The sequence below is a fragment of the Syngnathus acus genome, chromosome 9 (assembly GCF_901709675.1).
Source record: "Syngnathus acus chromosome 9, fSynAcu1.2, whole genome shotgun sequence".
Classification (NCBI taxonomy): Eukaryota; Metazoa; Chordata; class Actinopteri; order Syngnathiformes; family Syngnathidae; genus Syngnathus; species Syngnathus acus.
In genome coordinates, this window is record NC_051094.1 from 8,431,919 (window position 1) to 8,458,869 (window position 26,951).

Sequence of the window (26,951 nt, forward strand, 5' to 3'; positions counted from 1 at the left end):
GTGTACGACAGTTGTTCAACAAGTTTAACAATACGTGTCACTGACAAAATCCACATACAAGAGGTCTGGCTTCGTGGCACAACGTTTTCATTACATTACAACGGTACAACTTGTGGGGCATGCTTGGCCAACTTAACATAACTACAATTAAATAATTAAAATCATATATGATAATAATAATGAAAATGTTTATTCTACTAGATTAACAGTAAAAGCAATCATCATACACGGCATTTGTATGCATTGTTGTTAAGTTTGAAATGCAGATGGTATACTGGTGGAGGCCTAGCTGTTCATGGAGCTGTGGCTCATCATCGCACACACGAACAAACCACCCACGCACGCACACACGCAATCACGCACGCAGACACACAGCCCACTTCTGAACCAAGACGCTTATAAACTCCACCAGGAGGCTGCCATTGTAGGCCGAGGCGCTGCATTGCATGCTGGGAGTGTTTCCTACAGAAAAAAATAGGTTGCCAGTCTGGCTCTGATGGAATGAGTTTCATTACAATGAAATCAGAGCAGCGCACACACAACACTTGCACACATGCACCCCCCCTTCACACACACGCTCATACACACACACATGCACTATTTAAAAAAAATCTGATTATTATTGTTGTTGTTGTTGTTGTTGCTAACAAGTTAACAAGTTACTTTTGTTACACCCTGTTAAAAAATAAATACATTGAAATGTCATTTTTTTAACTGCCCAAAGTTTGAAGTCGACTAGTTAGGAGAGCAACTTAACGAGTGCCTGTCAGCCTAGTGAGAGTGACAAGTGTAAACCATGTTTCAGGTGATATCAGGTGACACATGTTCTGTTGGTTTGACCCATCTGGCTAAAAAACAGAGAGACAGCATTCACATGAGTGTTGGATAACAGCGGTGAACACACGGTGTTTGCAACTCCGTAAACCCAGCGGAGTTGTCTGCTTTCTCCATATGTTTCATCCCTCATAATCAATCGCCATCTGTCCTCCATGCTGAATGGGAATGACAATTATTACTTACACAGCTATGACATGTGACAATCCACAACAATTTGAAAATCACAATTCCACTTCGTAATAGTTAAAGGCATCACTCCAAATGTTGGCTACTGAGTTATTGTCCATTTAATGTCTCTCATATGTCGTGGGCATGTCCTTGCTCAACGGTTGACTGCCACTCAAATATCACAACTGAAGACAGCAGTGTCTATGAAAACGAAGGTGATGACAAATCACGTTAGGAGGCTCGCCTTCAAAATTCTGTAGTTACCGTGGACAAATAATCACAACTTGCACACATTGGAAGCGACGCATGCACCCAAGTGTGGCAAAAAGATCAAGACAAGGGTGATGACAGCTTCTGAAATTGTCACTGAAGATGTATTTGATCCTGCTAAACACACCGGCGCTGCATGCTAAAAGTTGCCTTTTATCCGACCGAGCGCTTACGGAACTATCAAAGCCAGTCGCAACATCCTATTGAAGGTGGGTGTTTTCTTTGTGTGTTCCTCTGATGAACACAAAGAGACGTGGGACAGGGAGACGTGTCAGTCAAGAGACGGGAGCCTGTCGACGGGTACTGTAAGCCTCTGGGTCCTTGGGAATGGATCAAGGCTACAAAGGACCTCATTCGGCATCAGATGGCATGCGAAGGAAGAAAGATGGCGAGGGCAGAGCATCCCCACCGTCTTTTGTCACACCTTTGAAAAGGTGGCTGAGTGAATTTATCAATGTTTGTCCCTCGGGAGCTGGTGGGTGTTCTCAAGTGCTTCTGTTTTAATTAGAAACCCACCATTACTTCTCCCTTCCCTCCACTTTACCTCCTTTTTAATATATCTAATTGTCACTTGGCTCTGTAAAGGAACGCCTGCACTTTTCCAATAAGAAGACAGCACTCACTCTGGGTGAGACACTCATGATCTGTTTTGTTGCCATTGGCCGTGTTGTTAGCGGCCGCATTTGTGGTTTTCTCAGGAAGTTTTGTGTTGGATAGTGGAGACGACGCATGTGCTCAGCTCTACTGTTAACCGCAGCAGCACGCCAGAGATGCGCACGCCCTTGGAACACTTCCTGTAACTTGAGCTACAATTGTGGAAAGAACACTCACAAACACTTACACCATACAGGCTTCATAGGCCAACAGCAAATTTTGGTTGGATGAAAACGGAGCATTTGCTTGAGAAATTGCCAATATACAAGAATGGCAAAGTCTCGGATTAAAAATGTAACATTGATGTTGCAGCATAACAGGGTATTTGGAATAATTAGGAAAATGAAAAATACCATTATTCTGGTGGTTTGGAAAAATAAATGATATTTTATAATAATAATAATATTCAAAATAATATTAATAATAATAATAATGATGATAATAATAATTATAGACTGTTATGGAAATTATATAATTGTTAATAATCCCTAACTCATCCACTGTAAATTGCATTAGCTGTTTGAGAATCTGAACAAAAAGAGTATGTGCCGAATAATTGAACTATTACCAGTGTGTGTTTGCTAACATAGCTGCTGTGCTTCGTGTGACGACTGCTGCTGATATTCCACCGTCATTGATATGCAAGCAGCATAGCACCGACGCTAGTGCAAGGTTAAGCATGCATGACGGCCAGGTTTAGAAACTGCTTAAGACGTACAGACTCTTTTTTTTTTTTTTTTATCATCCTGAAATTACGTCTGCATATCCTTCCATTGGTGTTTTTACACCCCTCTCTCCTTTTATGTGTTTGGTTGAGCTGCAGAGTTCTTCAGCTTTACCATCCTCACTCGACTGCACAGAGGTGTCTGTCCTCCAGTCCCGATTAATTCCTTGATGACATTCGAGGAAAAAGCACCAAACATCACCTTGCTGAATTTTCAAGGTCCAGTTCAGTTTGTTACTCAGGTAGAAATGTAACAAAATGCTACCTGGAAAAAAAATCGGTCTCCTCCTTCATCCTAATTCTTCACTTTCCAAGACATATTATATATATTATTTGTAAGCCCACATCAAGAAAGCCCAAATCTTTTAGCCTTGATTATTTCCATGCTGTGTACAATGAACAACAGTGCAGATGTTTAACTAACAATGGGACGATTCTGGCACATCTTGTGGAAATGTCTGGTCTAAAAATGAGCAGGCCAATCAGCAGTATTTGAGGTTATTTGCTATTTGAGCATTTCAAGGGTGGCCTTTGAAGAGATGATGAGGATGGACTCTCCCATAACAGCCGTTTTAAATCGTAAAGTTTGGCGTCGTTTTATTTTTGACATCTCCCCATTATGTTGTCCAAAAGAAATAAGACTCAAAGACATTTCAACTCAAAGAGTTGAAAACATCTTTATTTCCCCCTAGCATGGTGTTGGTATTTCTTTTCTGCATGTTTCATTTGAACAACATGCAGACGGATGGGCAACGGAGCTAATGTGAGAAGAGAGCATCTCATAGCATCAGATTTCCCGTTAGGGTGGGGGAGGTGTGGTGCTTCAGTTTTACGACAGCCACGGAAGCAGATTCACTCTCACACTAGTGCAGATTGCTTGTGAATTTAAATGAAAGATTGTTCATACAAAAAGTAATTTACGGCATCAAAACATGATGTGGCATGTTGGAGCAAGTTAAAAAATGTCAGTCATTTTGGGTGTCGATTATATTTTGATTTTTAAACTTACTTCTTCTCATGTTTTGGAGGTTGCTCTTGTTGTTTTTGGAGCTCCAAAGGGCAAACATTTGAAGAGTACAATCATTCATCCGACATGATCCCTGACTAGAGTCTACTAAGTTCCCCAACGTCATGCTTGTGTTGAATTTAAGATTTACTGGAATATTGTGGAGACAAAGTTGAACAAGGAAATCACTCCAAAAATTCATTTGTATTCTTCCATGTGTGAAATTAAACAAATTTCCCACGAGAGGTGGCTCAATCTAAACAAATCAAACGCAATGAAATGGAACTAAAATCAAGGAAAGGATGCATTTACTTCCGCTTGTATTCCACTCAATCCCTTTTGAATCCCCTTCCTCGTGTACTTTTCTTCCCTTAGTTCAGAAAAAATGTTTACGTCACGAAGCCATGATTTGTTTGAAATATCATTGCGTTGGTCTCTTTAGCTGCTCAGCATTTGCGTCTGTTGCTCGTGCGCTACGATAAGCTGGCATTTCCTGTTATCTCAACCGTACGCATTGTTGTCTGCGCTGTGAGACAGTGGAGTCTCGCCGCTGCTGACAGAACAAGCGTTTGGCTGGGCCTCATTGTGTGAGGGTGATTGCTTAGAGGTGTCTTTCCTCATTGTGTTGTCTGCTCAAGTCTTAATTCCTGCCACAGTGATTTTCTGCTTCCTGCCAGTATTGCACTAAAGCCCACCGACCAATCAAGCGGCACTACTCAGCAGTCACAGAGATTCACTGGTGTGTTATTGGTCTCTGTTGAAGATAAATGGGAGTCTTTACTACAAGTACTTGTTGCAATTGATCTTGTCATTCATAGTGTTTTGTTGAATAACTACCAAGTAGTGCGGCCATTACAGATTTGGCACAAGTAAAGTTGATTTACATTCTGCTTGTGTTAGGGGAGACAAGATCTTCATTGATTCATCTGTCAAAATGTTTGCTTTAATCTGTTTGTCAAAATGGAAATACTTGTGTTCTTGCAGAGTTATGATTGAAGCATACAATCTGGTTTGATTGATTGACAAATTCCATTTGGAATGATTATTGACAAGCACAGTGATGAACAGAAGGCTCTCTATGCTGTTTTTTTTTTAGGGTGGGCATAGATTTATTTGATCAAGATGAGTTGATCAGTTAACTGATTAAATTGATTTTTTTTTTAAATTTCTTTAACAGGCAGGAAAATCTCTATGGTGTCAAGTCCCGTTTCTGTGTTCTTCTTTAGAAGACAAACTGAATCAACAGTGCCCCTGCTGGTTGCAATTGAACAGTGCGTTTTATTTTTGCCACACTCTTTTTGGGAGACAATTGCATGCAAATTAGCAAATTCTTAGCAATCAATTAATGAATAATGCAGATCCCTCTGTCATGTTTTGGCTGGATGGGAGGAGACTGTTTTTGGGTGTAGTCACTGTGCACCAAGGTTTGCAGCAACGGTTAAACTTGTGCTATCTAATCTTGACAAGGCTTGATATGAATACTGCTATCTGTGGGTGTTTTTTTCACTGGTCTTGCCGGGGAAAAGTCAGTTGAGGTCATCACTCCATGACAGCTGAGTTTATGACTATTCATGTGCTTGTATGTTGGACGCTACCGTCAGAACTCACAATGGATTCAATAGTTACAAACGTATTAACGTGCGCTTACGATCCCGAAGATTTTCTCCATACAAAAATTTGGTGTGCAGGCTTTGAAATACAACCGGAAAGCACACGTTACTTCTTCAAAGAAAAAAAAAAAAAAATGACGACATTCCAAAACCGTTTTGATCTTCCTTTTAAACTTGATTTTTCCGCATTTTCATTTTACATTCACTTGTGCCAAAGGTTAGTGCCAGAGGCAAATCCTGGGATATGAACTTAATGAAATGTAAACAAAAGGTGAGCCAAACAACACATGACTTGGTGACTATTCCTCCCATTCAGGATATGAACTTCATTCTTTGGATTTAAACTCTCATGTGTGACCTTTCCACTTGAGAATTCTTCTTTTTGCAGCGTGGGGCGTTTCACAGAGAGCTGCTTCTTTACTTTCAAGTCTACTGCTGATCACAAACATTTTCTCCTGCGTCAGCAACCAGTCTGATGTTGTGGTTGAGCTCCACCACCACAAGCTGGATCGAGCCAAACAGGAACAACTCTGTCCAAATCTCTAGAAGCGTCACTAAGTGCTGTGGAAGTGATGGGGATAAAGACTATGACAAACATTTGCTCAGCAAAGCTGTGCCTAAGACAATTTCAGTGCAGACAAAACATGGAACACCAGTAGATGAAACAAAGTATATTTGAGTACAAATGTCTTCCCTTCAGACTGCTTCCACGCGGGATTATGACGTGTCTCGCTAATCTTCAAAGCTGGAGTGAACTTTTCGCTGCTCCTCCCAACACTCAGCTACATCCCAAACCTGCTGTAGGAACGAACGTCTGAGAGAAAACACTTTATAGGAATCGCACTACAAGCGAGCTGCATTTAGCAGAAGCCATTAGAGAGACCTCGGGGGATTCCTTGGAAGCATAATGGAGACGATATAGATTCAATTTATGATCATCAGCAAAAATGCCAATTAGGGATGCATCCGTGATATATAGGCACAGCGCTCAGCCACTTGGAGATGAATCGAAAGCATCGGTTTGCTAGATAAAGCAAGGAGGAGAAGGGAGAGAGTGTGAAACAAACTTTATTTCGATTAAAAGTTCTTTAATAACCAAAACTGTATTCTTGAAAAGATTCAAAATGATTGAAAACAAACCAAAAATATTGACAGTTGATCTTTCCCCTAAGAAATAAAACTGCCCTAATAAATATTACATTAGACAAGATGTAAACACAAAAGGACTCTAGTAGCAATTATAATCAAATAATCATTTCACCAGAATTTTTTCCCCAGTATTTGTTCACCCATACAAAAGTGTAAGCTTGAATAATTGATATCTAGCCAAGAGTTGAAGGTAAATAAAGACCAAAGCAAGCCAGCAGACTTTCAACAGCCGTGTAACCTCCTTAACGGCATCCTTTCGGTTACACTCTTATCTGCATCAAGGTGAAATCAACATTCCCATTTGCTAAACGTGTACGCATGTTTACAATGTTGTGCTCCTTAGTTTTAGCTCCCAGGCAGCCGCATCGCTCCTCTCGTGCCCCGTTTTGACCTCCTCTTGCTACGCTCCCCTTCTCCTTTCATTAATCATTTACTCTCTCGCCACTCGCCTTTCTCCATCTTTCTGTTTTGTCTGACTTTTCGACACATTGCCGCTCACGTGTATCGATTTATCTATCGGTTTGTGACGGAGCGTTCCTTCGCACCAGACCTCCATTGACTCCAAATGGTCGGTATGCATCACTTTGTATACATTTTGTGCACATTTGCTCGGCTTGGGTAGTAAACACAGCGGCAGCTTCTGCGAATGCGCTTGCACCTCGTCGTCCCCTGCACAGATTCAATTATACTTTAGTGGAATGATAATGCCGCAGGGATTAATCAAATGCAGCCTGATTTTCCTCATCAAGTGTTTGGCCTGCAGAGTAGTAGAATTCCTAGACTGTTTGTTCATAAATATTCTGAAGATACTCTTTGCCGGAAAAAAAACCAAAACAGATAGCAAAGGTTGTTGTGTGTGTGTTTTTTTTTTCCCCGCTGATGTTTTCTTGAAGCACCGCATTTCAAATGAATTATTCAGCGTTTTAATGGGTCTATTGCTCATCTTGCCTCAGTGGCCCTGGCTTTCTGCTGCGCCGTGCCCCGGCGCCCTCTCATGTCCGTCTGCTTTCCCGGAGAGCCGCTCCGACCCGCAGAGGATGCTCCACTTTAATGAATGAAGTGGAGTCATTTAGCGTGGCTCTTAATGGCACATAAAGCCGTGCTGCGAGCCTTGATTAATCAGGGAAAGTGTTTGGCCCTCACTCGCCGGGTTGTCCTCGGCGGGCGCGCTGGCTTGATCACCGCAAACTCTTTTGTGAGGGTCCCTTGCTTTTTGAGTTTAAGAGCACAGGTGCAAAGCAGCTGGAACTCAGCTCATCCACAGGTGGCGTGTCTTTGATGCCGGGACCTCTGTATGTTTGAGGCTGGCACTTTTGAAAATCTCCAAATTTCTGTGTGGCAGACATAAAAAATGTTGATGACATGGAAAATTCTACTATGTCAGTATATGTGGATTTTGGCCAGCAAGGGTTAAAGTTGCTTGAAAGCTTGGCGCTTAAACTTTCTGACTGCGACTCAGTTCAATGTAGAATTACTGCTTCATTCTTACGATTGACGTAAAACTCTGGAAATTCACAAATAAAAAAACAATATGTGTGCATATTCCAAAGCATATATGTGTGTTCCATTTTTCTTTTAACAAATGTAGCCAAGTTAAGCCTTAATGTTGAAGCTGAGTCGAATTTTGTGTGAAGTGTAGAAGGAGGTCACAGCAGGGTGTTATGCTAAGTAAGCTGCTGCTGCTGCTGCTACAACATTTAGAATTGGAACATGCTTGGCTCTCACTCTCAAGTATTCATCTCATGGGCTAGATCTTTGTGCTCCCATATGGATTTCTTTTTTCAGGGTCTTTCTGATCTTCTCTCTCAGTGTGTCACATAACGGACCTGGGAGACTTTCATATTTACGGGATGGATCCTGAGGACAAATGCTTCTCATGATAGAACAGAATATGAGTTGAACTATGTTGGACTCATGCTCGTGTCCTGAACTTGATTAAAAATATAAAATCTGGAGATGAAAGAACAAAAAGGCAAGATTAGCGATTTTTATTATGATAAATATTATTGTTGACTCATCGACAAATCAATCGATTTAACCCAATTTAGTACTTGGAGATAAACCAAGCTTCAATTTCCTCCTACTCCTTTTCAGACCGGCCGTTAATAATATTAGATATTTAGATTGTAATATTTTCATTCCTTCGTTTTTTTGTACTACTTGTTCAAAATAAAAAGTTCAACCAATGTCAATCAAAAGTAAAATCAACAAGGCAGTGCTGGTCTTCATCTTTAATGTGAGATTGCAAATGAATTTTGCAAGATTATGTATTATTATATATTGATCATTTGACTATTGACCGCATCTGCTTGCTACCTTTATTTAAAAAAAGTCATTTCCCTTTATAGTTGCCTGTTTCTTTACCCAGCAGCGGCAGCAGCAGCCAGGATAAGTGTTGGTTCCAAATATGAATTTGATTAGATGTGAGTCAGAGGGTACACAAACACTTCAATATGAAGGAGAGAAAGGTCAGGCGGGGATCTTAGGGCTGGTTCACCCCCTCCACTTACTCACCTCATACTCATGACGACAAGGCAAACTGGAAACCTTGACCCTGGTTGAAGTTGTAATTAATGATAAGTGGTCATAACACGGATTACCGGGTTAGGCCATACGATTGTGTCGATTGTATCCAACAAAAAAAAGCCTGAATTTACAGTTTGTTTAATTGCAAGAAGCCATAATTCTCTCATTTTATTCTGTCAAATATGGAGGATTCTTAACCTTGAACAGTTCCCCCGCCTCTAATCCTTAAAGCTTATCTAGGCTCTGTATTTTGACTGTCTGTCAGTCCACTTCCACATAGCTGAGAGCTTTTTATCAAGTGGGAAAATTTCAAATTAACAACCAGGCAGCAGTGCGAGCTAGGCCAGTGTTTTCCAATCCTTTTTCTGGTGTCTTTTAAGGAAATTAGCAGCAATGGTGTTAACGTTTGGTCGATATTAAATTCGACAAGGTGCCTTCAAGTGTTACTTTGCATTCGGCTTATCAGTCCTCTTCCAGCTCTACCCAATGTTGCTGTGTGTTTAATAAAAAAAGAGATAGGACTCGGAGAGAGAGAGGAGCTTGATGCCTGATTTATGTCTGTATGGTTACTATGCATTTAAATCAAGTTTGGAGGCAGGGATGGAATTCACCCCTTCTTTGTTTTTCAAAAATACTTTGCCGTTACCTTTCTTCTCTGCCCCTTTATGTTCGATCTCACTGTTTCATGTGCTGATATGTCACTATGAATTTTTGGAAAATAAGTGTACGGTCAAAACTTACAATCTATCCATAATGCCATTTTTAAAATACATTTACTTCCATTATTTTGTTGTTGAGAAAAAGAGATGTATCATCTGCCAACAGATGTTTCCCAACATTGCAAAAGCCAATAAAAACGTTTTCCATTCTACCAGTATCAGGTAATTTAATTATTTCAAATGTATACAATTAATTAATTCGCATCTGCAATTGTTTTTTTTTTTCTTCCACCTGCAATAGTTTTACTTTTATGGGCATATTGAAATTTCGATTAGCTTGGAATTCAATTAAACTGCCAGACATGAAAGGTTCATTGTTGTAGATTCTCTCCCTACTGCGTATTTTATATTTGTTTCAAAGAAAGGCGAGTTTGATTTTGAACAGTGAATGACTCTTACATTGGTTTATTATTATTAGTATACCATTACGTGCACAAGGGACTAATGCACATTGCATCATGGAGCATCTTGTATGTTCTAATCTTGTATGTTCTAATTTATAAATATAATATATCCATCTGAGTATCATGCCAATTGACTTATCCTTCTTGTGCTTTTTGTGCAGGTTAGCATTATATGTGTACGAGTACCTGCTGCATGTAGGAGCCCAGAAGTCAGCACAGACTTTCCTCTCAGAGGTAAGTCATTAAGCATGACGTCTCGGAGCTGGCATCTCTTCTATGACATCACTCTCTAAGCTCTTCAAAAGTTCCATTTTGTCCTTTGTGGTTACCTTTCATCCTTCCCCCCGCTTCCTTGCATCCTTATCTCTTCTTCCATTACTCTTTCACGGATGCAAGTGTGTCCTTGCTGTAATTCAGTTGAGGTAAAAAGGTGATAAGGTGGAAAGGAGGTCAGTAGATTGCGGTGGCTCGGCCTAAATAACAGCAAATTACCATTTTAGAGGACACTGGATGGAGGCTTGCCGTAAGAGAACAAAGAGACGGAGCATGGAAACGGTTACATCATCCGCCGGCACCAATTCTCATCATTCTAACTTTGTGTGTGCACATGCGCAAAAACGAGGATGGAGGATGAAAAGGACATGCGGCATCAATTGTGGGAATACATTAGCTAAGAGTGCAACAAGTGTAAACACAACTAGCACACGAGCTCAGCCCAATGAGGTGACGCAAAACACAATTTTTAAGGACCGTAATCGTCATTTTTATCATCCAAAAAAATAGTAGATGGATAATTAGAATTTTCTAATTACACTGCACAATGACAAAGTCAGAGACGTATCTTAATTGTTGTGAGTATAATATAAATATATATATTTTTTGTCTAAACACATTTCTACTACAGTAGCTTTTTTACAGATGCATGATTTGCTTCCATTGTTTTCCACTTGAGTAACTATTTGTCACAGCGCATTCCACAATAATGTTGCGAATCAACAATCGTCTTTGCTGGAGTTGTTGAAACATGCAAGTACGAGAGACACTTCCTTCCTCACCCCCCCTCAAGCTTCAAAGCAAAGCATTCCTTTAAGAGTCTTGTCTGACCTGCAAGTGAGGTCAGGACACTCTAACTAAAATTGCAGTGTTCCACTCTTTCCTGTTATCTCTCTTGCTTCCATTAAAACAGATGACTCAGTCTTCTTTTATCCATATCAAATGTTTGGATCATTTCGAAATCACCAAGACAATTTAGGTTTTTCAGAAATAGACCGGCGACGATGATGATGATCATGTTGATGCAGACTTTTAGAGTGTCTGTGTCTTTAAATGCACGGTGTGTGGATATATATCACCTTCAAGTATACAGGTTGACGTCATTGCCGTGTTAGTCAATGACCTTCACTGAGTCGTTGCATAGAGGACTGTATATCCCAAGTGATTTGTGCGCCTGAACTCCCTCTGCACCTTTCTGGCGCGGCCACGGACTTTTCAAGAGACGACGATAAATCCTCCCTCTCGAATTTGTTAGTTACTTTTTCCGCACTTAAAAAGCAGGCACGGAGTAGGTTCTCGAAGTCCTTTTTTTTTTTTTTTAATTGGGCAAAGACAATACTACCTGATTGACACACAGGTATTTATTTTAAATAGGGAACATGAAAAGTATTTACACCAAAAATGCTAGGATGGCAGTAATTTGCTTTTTTTTTTTTTAACTAAATGGAGAGACGATTAAAACTAGAGATGGTTAAGTTTAAGAGAAAATGCGCAATATCATTGTATTTCATTCATCAACACAACAGTTCCTTTGAATCATTGTTGGAATAAATTCTATGAATCAATTATTATTATTCTCCTTCTTAATATAATTTAGAAAGCATACACACTAAGCACACACACGCACGATTGTAAAACCTCAAAAAGCAGCCATTTCTTGGAAATGTTTTTCACTATGAAGCGCTCCAAATAGAAAAGAAGACAAAGAGACTAAAGAGGGATCTATGAATAATAGGATGTGTGTTTAGGCTGTTTAAATGTGCTTCTCAGGCTGCTACATGTCTATTACCTCATCTTATCCCAACACACCCTCGGGTAGTTGTGACTAGACAGAGATCGCAGACAGACTGACCTATCCCCCCCCCCCCCCCCCCCCATCCACCCCGTCTCTCTCTGTCTCTTTCATAAAATAATGTAATGTAACAATATGTCTGGTGGACCCCCCCCCCCCCCCCCCATGTTAACTAAAGCAACTTGTTCTACTTCCCGCTTTGTCTAGATCCGATGGGAGAAGAACATCACGTTAGGAGAACCTCCAGGGTTTCTCCACTCTTGGTGGTGGTAAGTTATTGTCTATTAATTCAAATATAAACAATTCAATTGTATGAACTATTGTTGTCATCTGATGGATGTTCGACTGTGTTGCGTGTTGCAGTGTTTTCTGGGACCTGTACTGTGCAGCCCCAGAGAGAAGAGACACCTGTGAGCACTCCAGTGAGGCCAAGGCCTTCCACGACTACGTGAGTTAACAGTCTCTCGTTGTTTATTTACTACACATGATGCAAAGTTATTTGGGGGGCGGGAACGTTGATCGTGGCTTAACCTTGCACAAATTGGCGGGAAAAGCTCAACTTATTATGGCCATTCCACTTGCTGCAATGTTTGTCATCCAGCATCTGGAATAAAAGCGAGGAAGTGAATTTCAGATTCCAGAACCAATGTCAAAGAGAGCGCACACACTCTACGTGTGCTTTTTGCTCAAAGGAAGTTTTAGGAGGACAAATGCATCGATGGTATTCAGTGCCCTGTTCGTTTTGACTATTTTCCAGTCTGACTCATCACATTTGTCCAAACTGGGCTTTATTGAGATGTATAGTAGCAAGTGCACAGGTCAGGACTTTCTGCCTACCCCAGCGGGATCTTCCTGTTCTCCGCATCTCCTTCCTACTCTGCCTTATCCCTCCTTCTTTTACTCTTGCCATCCTGCAGAGCTGCAGCAGGCTCTCAACTTGCGCGATTATGTGTGTGCGCCTGCTCGGCTGCTTGTGTGCGCGCAGGCAGGTGATGCTTGCTGATGATCGGCGTGATGAATAGTCATTCCAAGGACGAGGCGGCTATGTGATAATGTCATCCTGTGGCTGCAGGGATGGAAGCTGGAGGGCAGCGTAACCTCCCTTCTCAGGAACAGGAAAGAAGATAGAATGGTGAAAAGATGGATAGAATGAGAGCGATGATGAGCATGAACACAGAAATATGATTCACCAAAACTCACAATGAAAAGAAAGATGCAGTCACGAAAAATGGCTCACACACTATAATCATGTATCGTCTTTGTCAACAACTTCGTTTTTCCATTTTCTTCAAGCACGTAACTAGAAAGGTACAATTGGACTGCGGTCACTTTCAATCAACACTGCCGCTGGGATCCGATGAGAGGTCCGACTCAGATACTGTAATCGCTATTGTGGCCACATTGTTTTGATGTCTTCTTTTCTGTCGTTTCTTTACTTTGACACTGATTTGAATCAGACCTTGCCAATGTAATTACCTGCAGCTAATTTGTGATTGAAGTTCTAATTAATATCGCTGTGAATGTTTTTGGAGTTTATCCGTGTTATCTTTTTCTTCTTTCCTAGGGCTCATTTTTGTCAGCATTTTGAATAAGAATATCAGTGTTTGGAAATGACATCATTAAGTGTTATAGAATACGTTGTACACCCGTGATGGCTTTACTTCCAGGGTAAGACAGAACAGTGAAAGTGAGTGAAATGAGATGCAATGTTATTGATTTTTAACTTCAGCGATGGCTTCTCAGGCATCAGATTTGCCGTTTGCAGTTCTGTTAAGTGCTTTGTAAATTGTATTCTCAAAAGTAAATGAATGGATTCCATTTGCGAGAGGCCATGATGTCATAAAAACAAGTTCTTTTTCAATGCTGTATCCACATGTGGCCTTATCGAAGAGGTCAGTCTCAGAGTTGGCATTTACAAATGTTGTCGTAGAGCTAGTTTGTAATGTAAACGTGAAGCAAGTTAGCAGGTTCTGCTGGAATGGAAAAATGAGAGTGATACCCAACTCCTGAATCGAGGAGATTATCAGAGTGTGACACTCGTACTGGTTGCGCCGTGCACCCCCTGATAAGAACGTCCTTCATAACGGATGTGTGCTGTTGGTTGAAAACATATACCCAAGAAAAAGGACATGTTTAAAAAGAAAAGAGTATGTCTTTGAGGAAGATAATAAATTAGAATTTGCAGATGGACGAGCATTTTTTCCATTCCTCTGAAACCATATGAATGTTAATTACTTCATTTTATGCGCAACAAACTTGTGAATAACTAATTTTGAAACTGGAACTCAAGGATGATAAGAAGTTTGGCTGTTGCGCAATGGTAAAAAAAAAGGGGCGCTCAAAACAATATTAACATTTCTAAATGTGAAGACAATTTATAATTTTGGTACAAAGTTGAACAAGAAACCTGAAGTACATAATTGCTTTAACGGGCCACATAAAATAATGTGGGGGCCAGATCGAGCCCCCGGTCCTTGGGTTTGACAAATTGAGAATTGACAAGTTAGCCCTTAAAAATTAAATTGCTGAATGAACTGTTAATTTCTCTTCTGAATTTTCAAAATTGTTGACGTAAAGTCAGCTGACGTACGGTATAGTTCACCTGCAACCTCGTTTAGGATAAGCAGTATAGAAATACATTGAGGTGGTAAATAGGCAGTAGTGGTCTGCTTGTTATCATTATACAACATCAGTGTGGGAGATGGCAGACACGCGGCAGTTAGAAACGACCAGAGGAGCTCACGAGGCAGAGAGCATCCCACTTTGATGAGAAAGCAATGGCTCACACTGCCCAGCCTTATATATATGTATTTTCTGGATGTGCATTCAAACTAAATAACAGGTTGGCTAGGTTATACATTGTGTATATTCTCTTATATGTGGCAAAGATGCTTTTTGTAATCTAAACCAAAATATTTTGGCACAATTTTGAATAAACTGTTCCCGTTAAATTGGTAACATTATTCCAGAATTTACCTAAAAAAAAAAAAAAAAATCACTTTCACAGCAGGATTCCATTGAAAAAAAAAAAGAGCATATCAAATTCAGTTGTTTTAAAATATTAATGCTTTCCACCAAGACAGCAGACCAGACTTTCCAACAGCTTCGTACTCCAGGCTGTTAGGATCCTGAACTCGCTCCCCCTTTCAGCGTAGCGTCCTGTTCTTGCTGTATGCTCACTGGCTCGGTTTTGCCCCTCATATTCAATGGGTTATTGGTCTGTTTTTATTCATCGCTCATTTTATTTTATTTATTATTTATTATTTATGGTTTGTGCCTACTTGTTTTTGTTTTGTGTCGCCTACTTGTATGTCTCGTCACCGTGGGATGGAGGAAACGGAATTTCGGTTTCTTTGTGTGTCTTGACGTATGAAGGGATTGACAATAAAGCTGACTTTGACTTTGACTTTTGACTTTGAAAGATGGTCAGACTTACAATTGTGTTGCTGTTTTGTGTGTCTGAAATTGCCACCGCTTCTTTGGAAATGTCAAAACATATTAGATGGTTTCCCATAACATTGACTTCTTAGAACGCACAAGCTAGTCAGTCAGTAGATAAACAATTTGAAGATAAATTCTTTTGTATTACCAATAAACCATAGCAGACACTTTGCAAAGGAATTAGATGATCCCGAAAATATTGCAGTCTTTAATCCAATTCAGAGCTTTTAAGGTCTCAATGTTTGTGCAGTTGTCAAACTAGACACATTGTATACATTGTATTGTATATTGATTTTTCTTTCTTTCTTTTCCGTCACTATTGTAATGATCAAGATCCTGTTTGGGAGCATAACAGAAAATATAGACCCTGAACATTGACCTGATTGTGTTTGTTGTGTTGTGAGAATTAGAGAACCTGATGTCTCAAAGTATTGTTGCGAGCAAACTGCTTCCAAGCAGTTGTGAAGCAAAAGGGGGGGGGGGTCGGAGACCCCCAGTCTGTTTCCAAGGAAACAGAGCCGTCTCTCCTCTTCTCTCCATCCTCCAGTGTTCCTTGGCACTGTTGAGAAAGAGGAGGAGGGAGATGTGCAGGTGACTCACTGTAGCATCATCGCCATGGCAATGAGTGAGGAGGGAGCGATGGGGCAAAAAATAACATGAAAAACTCCGTAGTTGGAGCTGAGGTGGAAATGGTTTTCACCATTTCTTTTTTCCAACTTCTTTTTTTACTGGTAGCCTTCCCTTCTTTTATGACCACTTGCATTTCTCCTTCCTGTTGCCTTGAGTCTTAACTAGTCTGCTAGTCACCGAGGGGCCCGGTTTTACACTGAGTCATATCGCATGCGTGTTTGAACATGTTGGGGATGGCTGTGTTTTTGGCTGCTTGCTGACGCCGTGCTCCCCCTCAACTGACACGTGGGCACGCCATACACTGGAGGAGAGAGCTTACTGGAACTGAAGGGAAACAAAAAGCTGTACCAATGACAAGACAGTTAGGCACAAAGAGTTGTCAACCAAAAATCAAAGATTAAAATATCCAGTGAAAACATAACTACCAAAAGTGTCTGTTAGAGCAATAAGAAATCAGTTTGTCTGGCCTTGCTGTCTGGATTTTGTTTATTCTGGCTACGCTAGCTTCATCCCACATTCTATAAACATACACGTAATAGTGTAATTTGTGCGTGTTATTTTGGTTATCGAAATGGGAGGGAGGACATTTTACAGTCGAAATGATGTAAGGATACTGTACAGTATTGTGTAAAAACACAATAATGAATAAATGAAATAAAGTGTAATGGGGTGAATTAAAATACATCATTTATTAACTAGATGAAAAAGAAGTTGAACTAAAATCTGTCCAAGGCAGAAATGAAACCAGCGCCTCCAAAGAACAGCTCATCTGCGCTAACCAAGGTCTTGCTGAAAAGGGCTTTGTATAGCAGAAACAATGTGTTAACCATCACGTTGAATGCGGACTGTATCATAAATTCAAAAGACTTTATTTGATGTGAAATGACACTGAAATATATTTAATCAAATGGGTAAAACCCATTTGCACTCAGAAGGTTGAAAATGACCATGACTAGTAAGGCTTTTATTTATTTGACTTTTTATTTGTTTCAAAGTAGGTTTTCAAACTTAGCGGTTAGAGTTAGGGTAGAGGTTTGGGTTAGTGTTAGGGTTAAATCAAGGTTAGGATTAGGGTTAGAGGTTGACAGCAACAATTATCACGACACAATCGTACTGTTATGACTACAATTTATTTTCATGACAGTGTATAACACAGCATGACACAGCATTCTCTTCATCCCAAAGTGTGTCTGTAATCTTCCTCCTCTCCGCTCTGTTGCGCCTCTCCCTCTTATCTCCCCCGTAGCGTGGTGAAACCAAGTGAGATAGAGACTTGTGCTGAAGTGTGACTCTCCAGCACCACACTGGCTATCATTTTCAGCCCGTTGCGTGTATCTGACAGCGCATCAGCCTGCAGCACCACCTCACATCTCACAATGGGCCGTCACTGGCCAGAGATGTTTACAAGGGTCGATAATGACATCAGTGATAAACAAGTGCTATACCCCCACCCCGGCCGGCTGAGTAGCTGATAGCGTCCTACCTGTAATCGCCTCGTGAACCCGTGTAGATTAGCATTGCATTGCCATTATAGGTTGATAATCAGCTATAATGGCAGCACAAGGGGATCATTTTCACCTCAAGGTGATAAAAAGGGAGAAAATGGGAGAACTGAAGAGACACAATTGCCAGGCCAGGATATATTTTGTGACTGAAATCAATTGAAATCTTATCCCGTCTGTTTTTCTTTCTAACTTTCTATTCACTATGAATTCAGGCTACCAAATGTCTACTAAATGTTTCTTGTTTGATCATTTTTTTTGGCACTGCTATGTTGAACAAAACTTTAAAGATGAATGCTGAAATATTTCATTATTCCATTGAACAATAAACAGACAAATGACAACCAGCCCAAGAGCTAAATGGTAGTATTACTATTGAATTTTTTGTTTTTTTTGCAAATGATAACTACATAAGCAAGCACTGTATTTAATAGTTATACATTGCTCACTAGAATAATTGGAACACCCCACTGTAACAGAGTATTTCAGTGAGAATAAAATAAAGATATGAACGATCAATGGAAACAAAAAGAATTAAACCACCGGGAACTGGATTCAGAATCCCATTCACTCACTCACAAGTGTAAAAATAGATTGCAGACTGTGAGTTTCCTCAATGCAACTCATAATCATTGGAAATGTGTTTGTCGGTGGATGTGACATAATTCACAGTTGTCCGATTAGATTCGGGTCTGAAGAACGAGTGGGTCAGTCAATCGTGCCGAAGCTGTCCTCATTCACAACTGTTGACACATTCTGGCCACGTGAGGCTAGGCATTGTCACTTTTATTTTCCATATTATATTTATTATATTAATTCATTCATTCATTTATTTTGCCATGTTGTATATAATAGCTCAAGAACTAAAATGCACCCCAAAAGTAAAACTAAAATTGAATGTTTTTCTTGTGTGGGTTATTGTTGTTATTGCCTGTAGCGTCTGACTTGTGTTGCTTACAAAAAAGATGTTTGACTGCCAGAGGGCAGTTTAATTCTAAAAAGGGAGTTTACTGTGGATTTGGGAGCATGGTGAAATATTTCTCATCACCACAGGAGATTGGGGAATTTATACAATTAATCTACAATGCATTCATCATCGTTCTCCTTTGAGTGTGTGTTTGTGCATGTGTTTGTTGGTGTGTCAAACTTGTAACATCTCCTCTTTCCATCCTACTCCCTCTCATGCTCAGGAAGTGGACTAATGGCATTTTAGAGGATGGTGGGAGCGGTAAAGAGGGAGGAGGGATGGAGTTCCTTCCTGTGTGGTGTGTTGTTTGGAGATCTTTTCTCTTGCAACCTTCACACTCAACCTTCCACAAGCAATGTTTTGTTGAAAGTGTTTGTATGGTTTTCTACCAAACACTGCACCGTCATGGGTGTCGCTTTGATTGAGGTGCTGCCCAAGACGATGCACTCACTTGCGACTTTGTGTCGTAATGCTGGAAAGGGTGCAACATCAAATCCACATTCATTTTCTGCTGACTTTAGATGTTGATAGGCTTTAATAATTCAAATGAAAGCACAAACTATCAGCAAACTCCAAACATGTTACAGCGCAGTAAACACAACGCTCTTTGAACTTTCCACCAACTTCCAATCAAATCAAAAGTGCCTGACAATTTATTTCAACAAATGTAGTTTCCACTTCTCCCCGACTTCTCTTGATGGACAAGGCAAATTGCTAGATGCGCCTGCCTCTCAATGAGCTGATGTTAATGCGGCTCTTGAATGTGGATGAGGCTCAGCCAGCAAATAACTGCCATTATTCTTATGTCATTTTATTTGGTTTCCTAATCAATTGAGCTGATTAAAATGTTTTTTTGTAACAGGAACAACACTTGAGCTTCATATAACTTACAGCTACAAACACTGATAAAATTGTGCATATGTACACATTAACGTTTCCCATTTAACAATACAATAGTAGAATTTGACAACAATGAAACGATTGGTAGGAAAACAAGACCACTTTTTGGAGAGGAGGGGGAAAAAAAGACAAAACGGAGACAGAGAGAGAGAGATGAGAATATTTGACATTCCACTCACGCAGTGTCTCATAGTGTTGCTCACTAAAGCAGAATGGAAATGATTCCGCATTTTCTCTCACGCACACACTAAATGTGTCAGCCATGCATATTAGTGAGGTACACGAGTGGTAAACATATAGCGTGTGTTATCTCATTGGGTATTACTGGGACATAGCACTGATTGGATTAGTGTAGTGTGAATGGAGTTTGTACTGTAGGGCTCGATTGTGTAATTGCACTGGCTTAAAACGTGTCTCATTCCCTGCTAACCAATGTTTGCATTCTCCACGGGGAAGCGCGGGATCAGCTTGACTTTAAGTGGATTCAATCTACTGCCAAGTTTGTTTGGAAATGTCCACAAGATTGTTTGTGCCACAAAATACAATTCTAATCAAGAGGACGGGATTAACACGCTCATTTCTCACAGCTGGGAAACAACAGTTGCTCAATCCTATAAAAATTGGTTGGCCATATTTTAATGTCAACGTATTTTGTACACTGTCAGAGAAAAAGTACAAAATCGTACAATTAGAGGTACGTTAAAAAAAATATTGCTTTAGTACCCTTTAGTGCTTTAGTGCTTTTTTACACATGTATCTGTACAAAAATAATTTCTGCCAGTGTTTGGTGTCTCGAGCACATCTCGTAGTTTGGCTCCGCATTAACTGATTGCAAATAAGCTAAGGTTCCCTCAGGCTGTTCTGAATTAGCTTGGCAAATAATTTGGAGGACTTGATTATGTTACACTAAAAAGTTACTTCAGACTTACTTTTTTATGGCTGTGCGACAAAAGTTACCTTTTAATGGACAATAAAGAAAGGGATCACTTGAGGAGACGGTTGAGAGAAACTCAGTAACACTCTCGTAATGAAGTGGATTTACCAAATGAATGTTTTTAACCTTTACTGCCCATAAGTGCAAACACAGTGACACACAATATAATGCAATGTGCAAGTTGTCATTGTATTCTTCTTTGAAATTATATTATCTTCCTACTAGGGCTCTAACAATACATTATTAAACCAAATATCGTGATGTTTTAACTTGTTTCATTTGCAATGGCAAAACTGCAGAACTCGCCCCTTTCAATGTGTGCCTCCAATCCAGGTAAACACATGTAAGCGCACACAGTGCTACATGCCAAATAAGTGCCAAAATAATAAAATTATAATGTTTAAAGCAAATTTGATCCAGGCTTCAACTGTCACCATCACAAACTAATGAATAACTGCATTTATAAAGGCAATATTTTAAGTAGTGTCAAGAGTAGTTAACCACCATATAATAAAACTAGAATAAGGCAAAACTACTAGCCATTGAAGATGCCAGACATGCAGTTGCACAGGTATTTTCAGAACCATACTGTCACCTAGTGGCATGTACAGCTACTGCTGGAATTACTCTATTCTTGCATATTATATTAGGGTTGTTATGTCTGTAGGGGGACAAGAGAAAAGGCACACTTGCGGCCTGAAATCTTTGGATACTCAATGAGCTCATGTCTTAGAGATGATGGCCTGAAAGCGAGTCAACCTCAAAGTTTTGTTGCCATTTCCCCCCAGGAATGTTTGGTTAAACTCTAAATGGTGCAACTTTTGAAGTCTCGCTGTATTGGATAAATTCTTGTTTGAAGATGAAGGTTGTTAGTCTCTGGGGCAGACAGACATCTTGGCTTGTTTTTGTTGTTCTTTTCTCTGTTCATCCATTTGAAGAAGAAAAATGCTGCTTTGTCAGCAGGTCAGGTAGATGTTCTCCTTCAGCAACCCCCCTCACACTCACACGCGAACAAACAAAAAGTGCACACTAACAAGCGCACACACACATAATCTCTGCTTTGTCCTCATTTTCCTCTCCCTCCTATTCTTGCTCTCTCTACCTCGCTCGCTCTCTGAGCATGAAGGCAAACTCAGCAAACCTCCAGGCTGCCAGACTGCTGCTGCATTCTGGGTAATCCACGGTGCAAGAAAAAGGAGAATAAAATGGGTGACAACCCCCAAAGTTACTCTCTTGATGCTGCTCTGTGGTGCACAACACTAGTCTGTATCCATACCAAATGTTTCCCCCAAAGCTCAGTTTGCATCAGCAGACACAAAGCGTGAACAGTGAGGAGATATAAAATAAAATGAGGAAAGATGAGGGTGGTGGGTGGAGGCGAGAAGACTCTAAGTGCCATCATTCTGCTTTTATCTTGGCCCTGATTAAACCTTGTTCCTTTGTGACCTAAAAAATCAGCTGGTGGAAACTTCAGAGAATCCAACTTTGTCCAATGCCTTCAGCAAGGGAGTGAAAGCAAGTGAAGGGATCAGAGGAACACAAAAAATAGAGTGAGCAGATAGCATAAAATACAGACATAAAAAAAGTTTAAAGAATAAAATAAAAAAAACATACTCACAAAAATAGCTGGTGTGCAAATGATGCAGACGATAAAATCAAATGCCGGACCGTAACAGGGTTTTTGTTCTCTTCTCTCAGAGTGCAGCAGCAGCTCCCAGCCCAGTCCTCGGGAACCTCACCCCAGGTGATGGCATGCCCGTGGGTCCGGTCCCACCAGGATTTTTCCAGGTGAGCGCTTTTTACAGTAAGCACATTAGGGCGACTCTGCTAGGTGCACATTGATTATCTGTCTTTATCAGACCATCTCAGACAACCGCATCTGACATCCAGCTCAATAACTATTATCAGCCTTTGGCAAGTTGCAGCTTTCAAAAAAGAGAGTTTAACATCTTTAGAAGAGCAGGTGAACTCTTTCTGTAGTAGAAAACACAAAACAGATGGTCACTCCCTGTAACAGAACAGACAGGACAGCCAAGTGCTGTACTGGAAGAGTAACTGGCAGCACGGACAGACGGACAAGACAGACAATTAGGCAGGTGTACCAAAATGGTAAGGTGAGTCAGGCTTACAGGGACAGGTGAGCAAAGCGGCATCACAAGACAGGCTGACCCGCGGGTTTGCGCTGGCTGCGCTGATATAGCGCCCTCAATGAGCCCACGACAGGTGCCGGCCATTCCGCTGATAGGAGGGGCGCGGTCGAGTAGCACGTGACACTTCCTAATCTAGATTTAGGGCCTTTTTATTTGCTTGTTGTCAAAATTCCAATAATAGGTGGGACAAGACGCCTTATGTTCTCTTAAACCTTCTTTCATTCTTTCAATTGAAGACATTTTGGAGAATTCCATGTTTCTAACTTCAGCAGTTTAGAGACGGCCTATTTTTCAGTTTGTTGGATGAGGTTGTCATGACAGAACGTTAAGCCCATCAAAAACATTGAACATGTACCTGAAGTTGTACTGATGACATCTTTTGTTATTTTCTTCACTTCCTATTAATGTCTCTATATTTAGATTTATTTGTTCATAGCATGCTAAGAGACTTGCTTTCGGGTGGTATCCTAAAAGGTCGAGTTGCTAGCCAGTCTCAGGACACATAAAGAGACAGACAACCAGTTACATTAAGATTCACACCGTCACCGAATGGGAACTAAAACTGCACAGCCTGCACTGAAGTCAGACAAATTCACTGCTCTGCCAGTGAATGGAGTGCGAGACCCCCAGGCGCAAACACAAGAGCTCTGTGGCCCTCTTGTGGTGTATTTCACACTACTTGCACTGCATTATGGCGCGAGGGGCATTCCTGTTATCGTAGTTCCCTTTGCTAAGAGAAATAAATGAACTACGACTTATCGCGACATGACACTCCAGTGTTCTCATTGTTTTGTACTCCCCATTTTGTTGTTTTTAACCTTTATTCATTTCTCCTTGTTACAGCCTTTTATGTCCCCTCGATACCCGGGAGGACCCAGACCGCCCCTCAGGTTACCCAATCAGGTAAGTGACACAGTGACCCCTGCGGCACGACACTGGCGAGGAGAAAAGGTCATCAGCCTTTGTGGTAATGATGGATCATGTGTCGTCTGCAGGGCCTTGGTGGCGTGCCAGGAAGTCAGCCTATGTTGGACCCCACGAGACAGCAAGGTGGGCTCACATAGATGAATGTTTGCACGGATAGGACATTTATGACTCTTTCCATGTTCTAGGACATCCAAATATGGGTGGACCAATGCAGCGGATGACGCCACCAAGGGGAATGGTGCCGCTCGGGCCCCAGGTGTGTACGTGTGTGTGTGATGTTTTTGCTAGCAACTCTCTTACATGTTATTTTGGTTGCTTTGCCTTTGTAGAGCTATGGAGGAGGGATGAGGCCGCCACTGAATGCATTAGTTGGGCCGGGCATGCCGAGCATCAACATGTAAGTGGGACAAATATAATATTTGAATTTGGTGAGTTTTCAAGTTTGACCTATAAAAGTTAGCGCAATACGGATATCACCATGTGTTGCAATGATATATTCCTATATTACATATAAAGTGTGTGTTTATGTGTTCTTTCCAGGGGTCCAGGAGGTGGAAGACCCTGGCCAAATCCTCCCAATTCAAATTCTGTGAGTAATTGCACTCATCTTTTAGGTATTCAATTTTGATGTAATGTGACTTTTGTTGCATTTCTTTCAGACTCCTTATTCGTCTGCATCTCCAGGCAGTTATGTGGTGTGTATAATTAATCTCTTACAGTTACAGAGCATTATAGGTACACTGGAATTTTATTAAAGTGATTCTTACGGCACTTTTTAATTCACATTTCAGGGACCTCCAGGAGGAGGGGGACCGCCCGGGACCCCAATCATGCCAAGTCCAGCAGGTAAGATTTGCAAGTGTGTCTGTGTAGATGTGTGCTCCTTTTATTCACTCCGCATGTTCCCTCAAAAGATTCAACCAATTCTGGAGACAACATGTATACCATGATCAACACAGGCCCCCCGGGTAGCAGTCGACCAAATGTGAGTTTTTGATCATTAACTATTATGGTCAGGTTGTAATCTTGGTGACTGACCATGTGTGTCCGTAGTTCCCAATGGGTTCAGGAGGTGACGGTCCATTGGGGGGGATGGCTGGAATGGAGCCTCATCACATGAATGGATCATTAGGTACAAGAACAATGGGATCGCATTCGTTAAATAATTAGAAGAGGAATATGTTAATGATGTATGTGATGTGCTTTACTCAGGCTCTGGCGACATGGACAGTCTCCCAAAGGTAAGATTATATTCTGAGTTTTATCTACAGTTTCTCTATTATCTGTCGCCTTTTGTGTGCTCAGAACTCTCCAGGGAATCTGAGTATGAGTAACCAGCCGGGAACTCCCAGAGAGGATGGAGAGATGACTGGAAACTTCCTCAACCCTTTTCAGAGTGAAAGTGTGAGTTGGTCAACTGCAAATGGCAGTTTAGTATACGTTGTGGCTAGCAAGCTAGTAAACATGTACTCTACTAATGTTAAGTTTGCGCTTGCTATGAATGGACTTTTGCTTTAGTTTTACATTTTGGGAGAAGTTTAGTTGACAATAGTTGAAAATGGTTGATCACATCAAATGAATGAGTCGAAAAATTTGCGAGCGATAAAACAAGTGTTGTAATCGTTCTCAGTGCATAAAGTCAAAGTTGACCCGATTAATCGACTTTGCTGCTCTGTCTATTAATGTCCTGGTTTAAGTACAACACTCTATGACAGGGGTGTTAAACTCATTTTTTCGCGGGCCGCATTGTAGTCATAGCTTCTTTTGGAGGGCCATTATGACCCAAACAAATGTATGAGTACCTCACATTATATACAGTAAAAGCTACAAAACAAACTGACAAATAACTCGTTTTCAAATCAGACGAGTAAAATATTTTTAAAAAATCAGACTGGTCAAATATTTAAAAAAAAATATATATATATTAAAAGTGAAGACAATTTGCAATTCTAGTAATGACACACAAATTTGATGCACAATTTGTCTTCGTGGGCCACATAAAATGATGTGGTGGGCCGTATCTGGCCCCCGGGCCTTGAGTTTGATACCTGTGTTTTAAAGAATGAAAACTGTCGCAATGTCAGCTGGAGGTTATTTGACCGGATGTCTCCCATGTCTCCGCACAGTATTCTCCAAACATGACCATGAGCGTGTGAAGACAAGGCCGGCAGTTGACTGCTGCCAACCTTCGACAAAAAGGATCACACCTGATGTCACGTTGAGCCGTGACTCCGCCTCCTCCTCCTCGCCCTTGACCTCCCCGATCGGGACAGCGACCCAGGACGTTGTCCTAACGCCACCCCACCATCCCCCGATGTTCGTCTCATCTAACTTGTCCCGTTCCAAATCACCACTCGGCCACACATCAATCCTTCTTCTGCAACTTTGCGACTGTAAAAAGGAACAATTCAAACACGGGGAGGAAAACCCGAGTGTGTTTGAGCGGGGACCTTTCATGCCGCAAAAGACAAGACGTATTTATTTTAAACATTAAAGACAATCTCGATGGTTAGCTATACTGTAACCGGTTGTCACCATTGTTTTTTTTTTTGTAACTTTCCTAACAAATTCTTTACAGAGGGGACACATTACAATTGCATTACCTTGAAAATGTATTTGATTTACCGCAGATTTGTAGGTTGCTGGCCTTTTCTACATTTGCTTGTCCTCCACTCACACTATGTAGGAAGAAACATGGCATCTAATAAATGTGTTTCTCTCAATTCTAATTCTAAAAAGAAGCCAATTTTCTAAGATAGACTAAATCAAATAATGACTTTTTTTTGTCTATTGTGGCCCATGTAATGTGTTTTCTGAACTTTGATGCCAAATAATCCACAATATTGCTCCATGACTGCAATCCAAGTTATTTACCTTTTTTTTTTTTTTTTTACAGTCGACATTTACAGTAAGACAACGCAAGAAGATTCATCTTCAAAAAATCCAACTCGTCATCCGATCAAACTGTGACATCAGTGTGGACAAACAGAGTGGTTGGTACAGAAAGTGAGATGGTTTCTAATTCCTGTTTTTTGATGTTTAATTTATGGTGTACAAAAGGTCCACGTGCCTGTGAACATCCGCATTCCTAGATGTACAGCCCACAAATGTAGCTCACAAAATGTCTTGTATGTGTATTTGATATTATGATTCATATTATTTAAGGAAACTTCTTATTGTTATTGGGAGGAATGGACTAACGATGACGACGCAATGCGACACATTTAACAGGAGATGGACTTTATTTGTGGTTCTTTTGTAAGTATGAAGCCATAGGTGCGGGTACAAGATGCATTTGTAAATTGGACCATGTTTGGTGGCAGTACGTTGAACTCCATTTGTGATGTGTTCACTTCTTTTTTTATTCT

The 26,951-nt window shown here is 40.7% G+C and overlaps 1 protein-coding gene across 1 annotated transcript in view; it reads left to right on the plus strand.

The window, feature by feature from the left end:
- si:ch211-130m23.3 (uncharacterized protein LOC558547 homolog) overlaps window positions 1-26,189 on the plus strand; it is a 30,440-nt gene extending 4,251 nt beyond the window's left edge. The window contains exons 2-17 of the mRNA XM_037259959.1: window positions 10,229-10,301; window positions 12,340-12,401; window positions 12,496-12,580; window positions 22,205-22,294; window positions 23,500-23,559; window positions 23,652-23,706; window positions 23,769-23,839; window positions 23,913-23,980; window positions 24,124-24,172; window positions 24,243-24,278; window positions 24,375-24,429; window positions 24,498-24,568; window positions 24,637-24,715; window positions 24,796-24,824; window positions 24,889-24,987; window positions 25,710-26,189. Of these exons, the coding sequence (XP_037115854.1) occupies window positions 10,229-10,301; window positions 12,340-12,401; window positions 12,496-12,580; window positions 22,205-22,294; window positions 23,500-23,559; window positions 23,652-23,706; window positions 23,769-23,839; window positions 23,913-23,980; window positions 24,124-24,172; window positions 24,243-24,278; window positions 24,375-24,429; window positions 24,498-24,568; window positions 24,637-24,715; window positions 24,796-24,824; window positions 24,889-24,987; window positions 25,710-25,739 (1,012 nt within the window). The 3' untranslated portion in view covers window positions 25,740-26,189. The remainder of the gene's footprint in view (window positions 1-10,228; window positions 10,302-12,339; window positions 12,402-12,495; window positions 12,581-22,204; window positions 22,295-23,499; window positions 23,560-23,651; window positions 23,707-23,768; window positions 23,840-23,912; window positions 23,981-24,123; window positions 24,173-24,242; window positions 24,279-24,374; window positions 24,430-24,497; window positions 24,569-24,636; window positions 24,716-24,795; window positions 24,825-24,888; window positions 24,988-25,709) is intronic.
- Window positions 26,190-26,951: the final 762 nt, after the last annotated feature.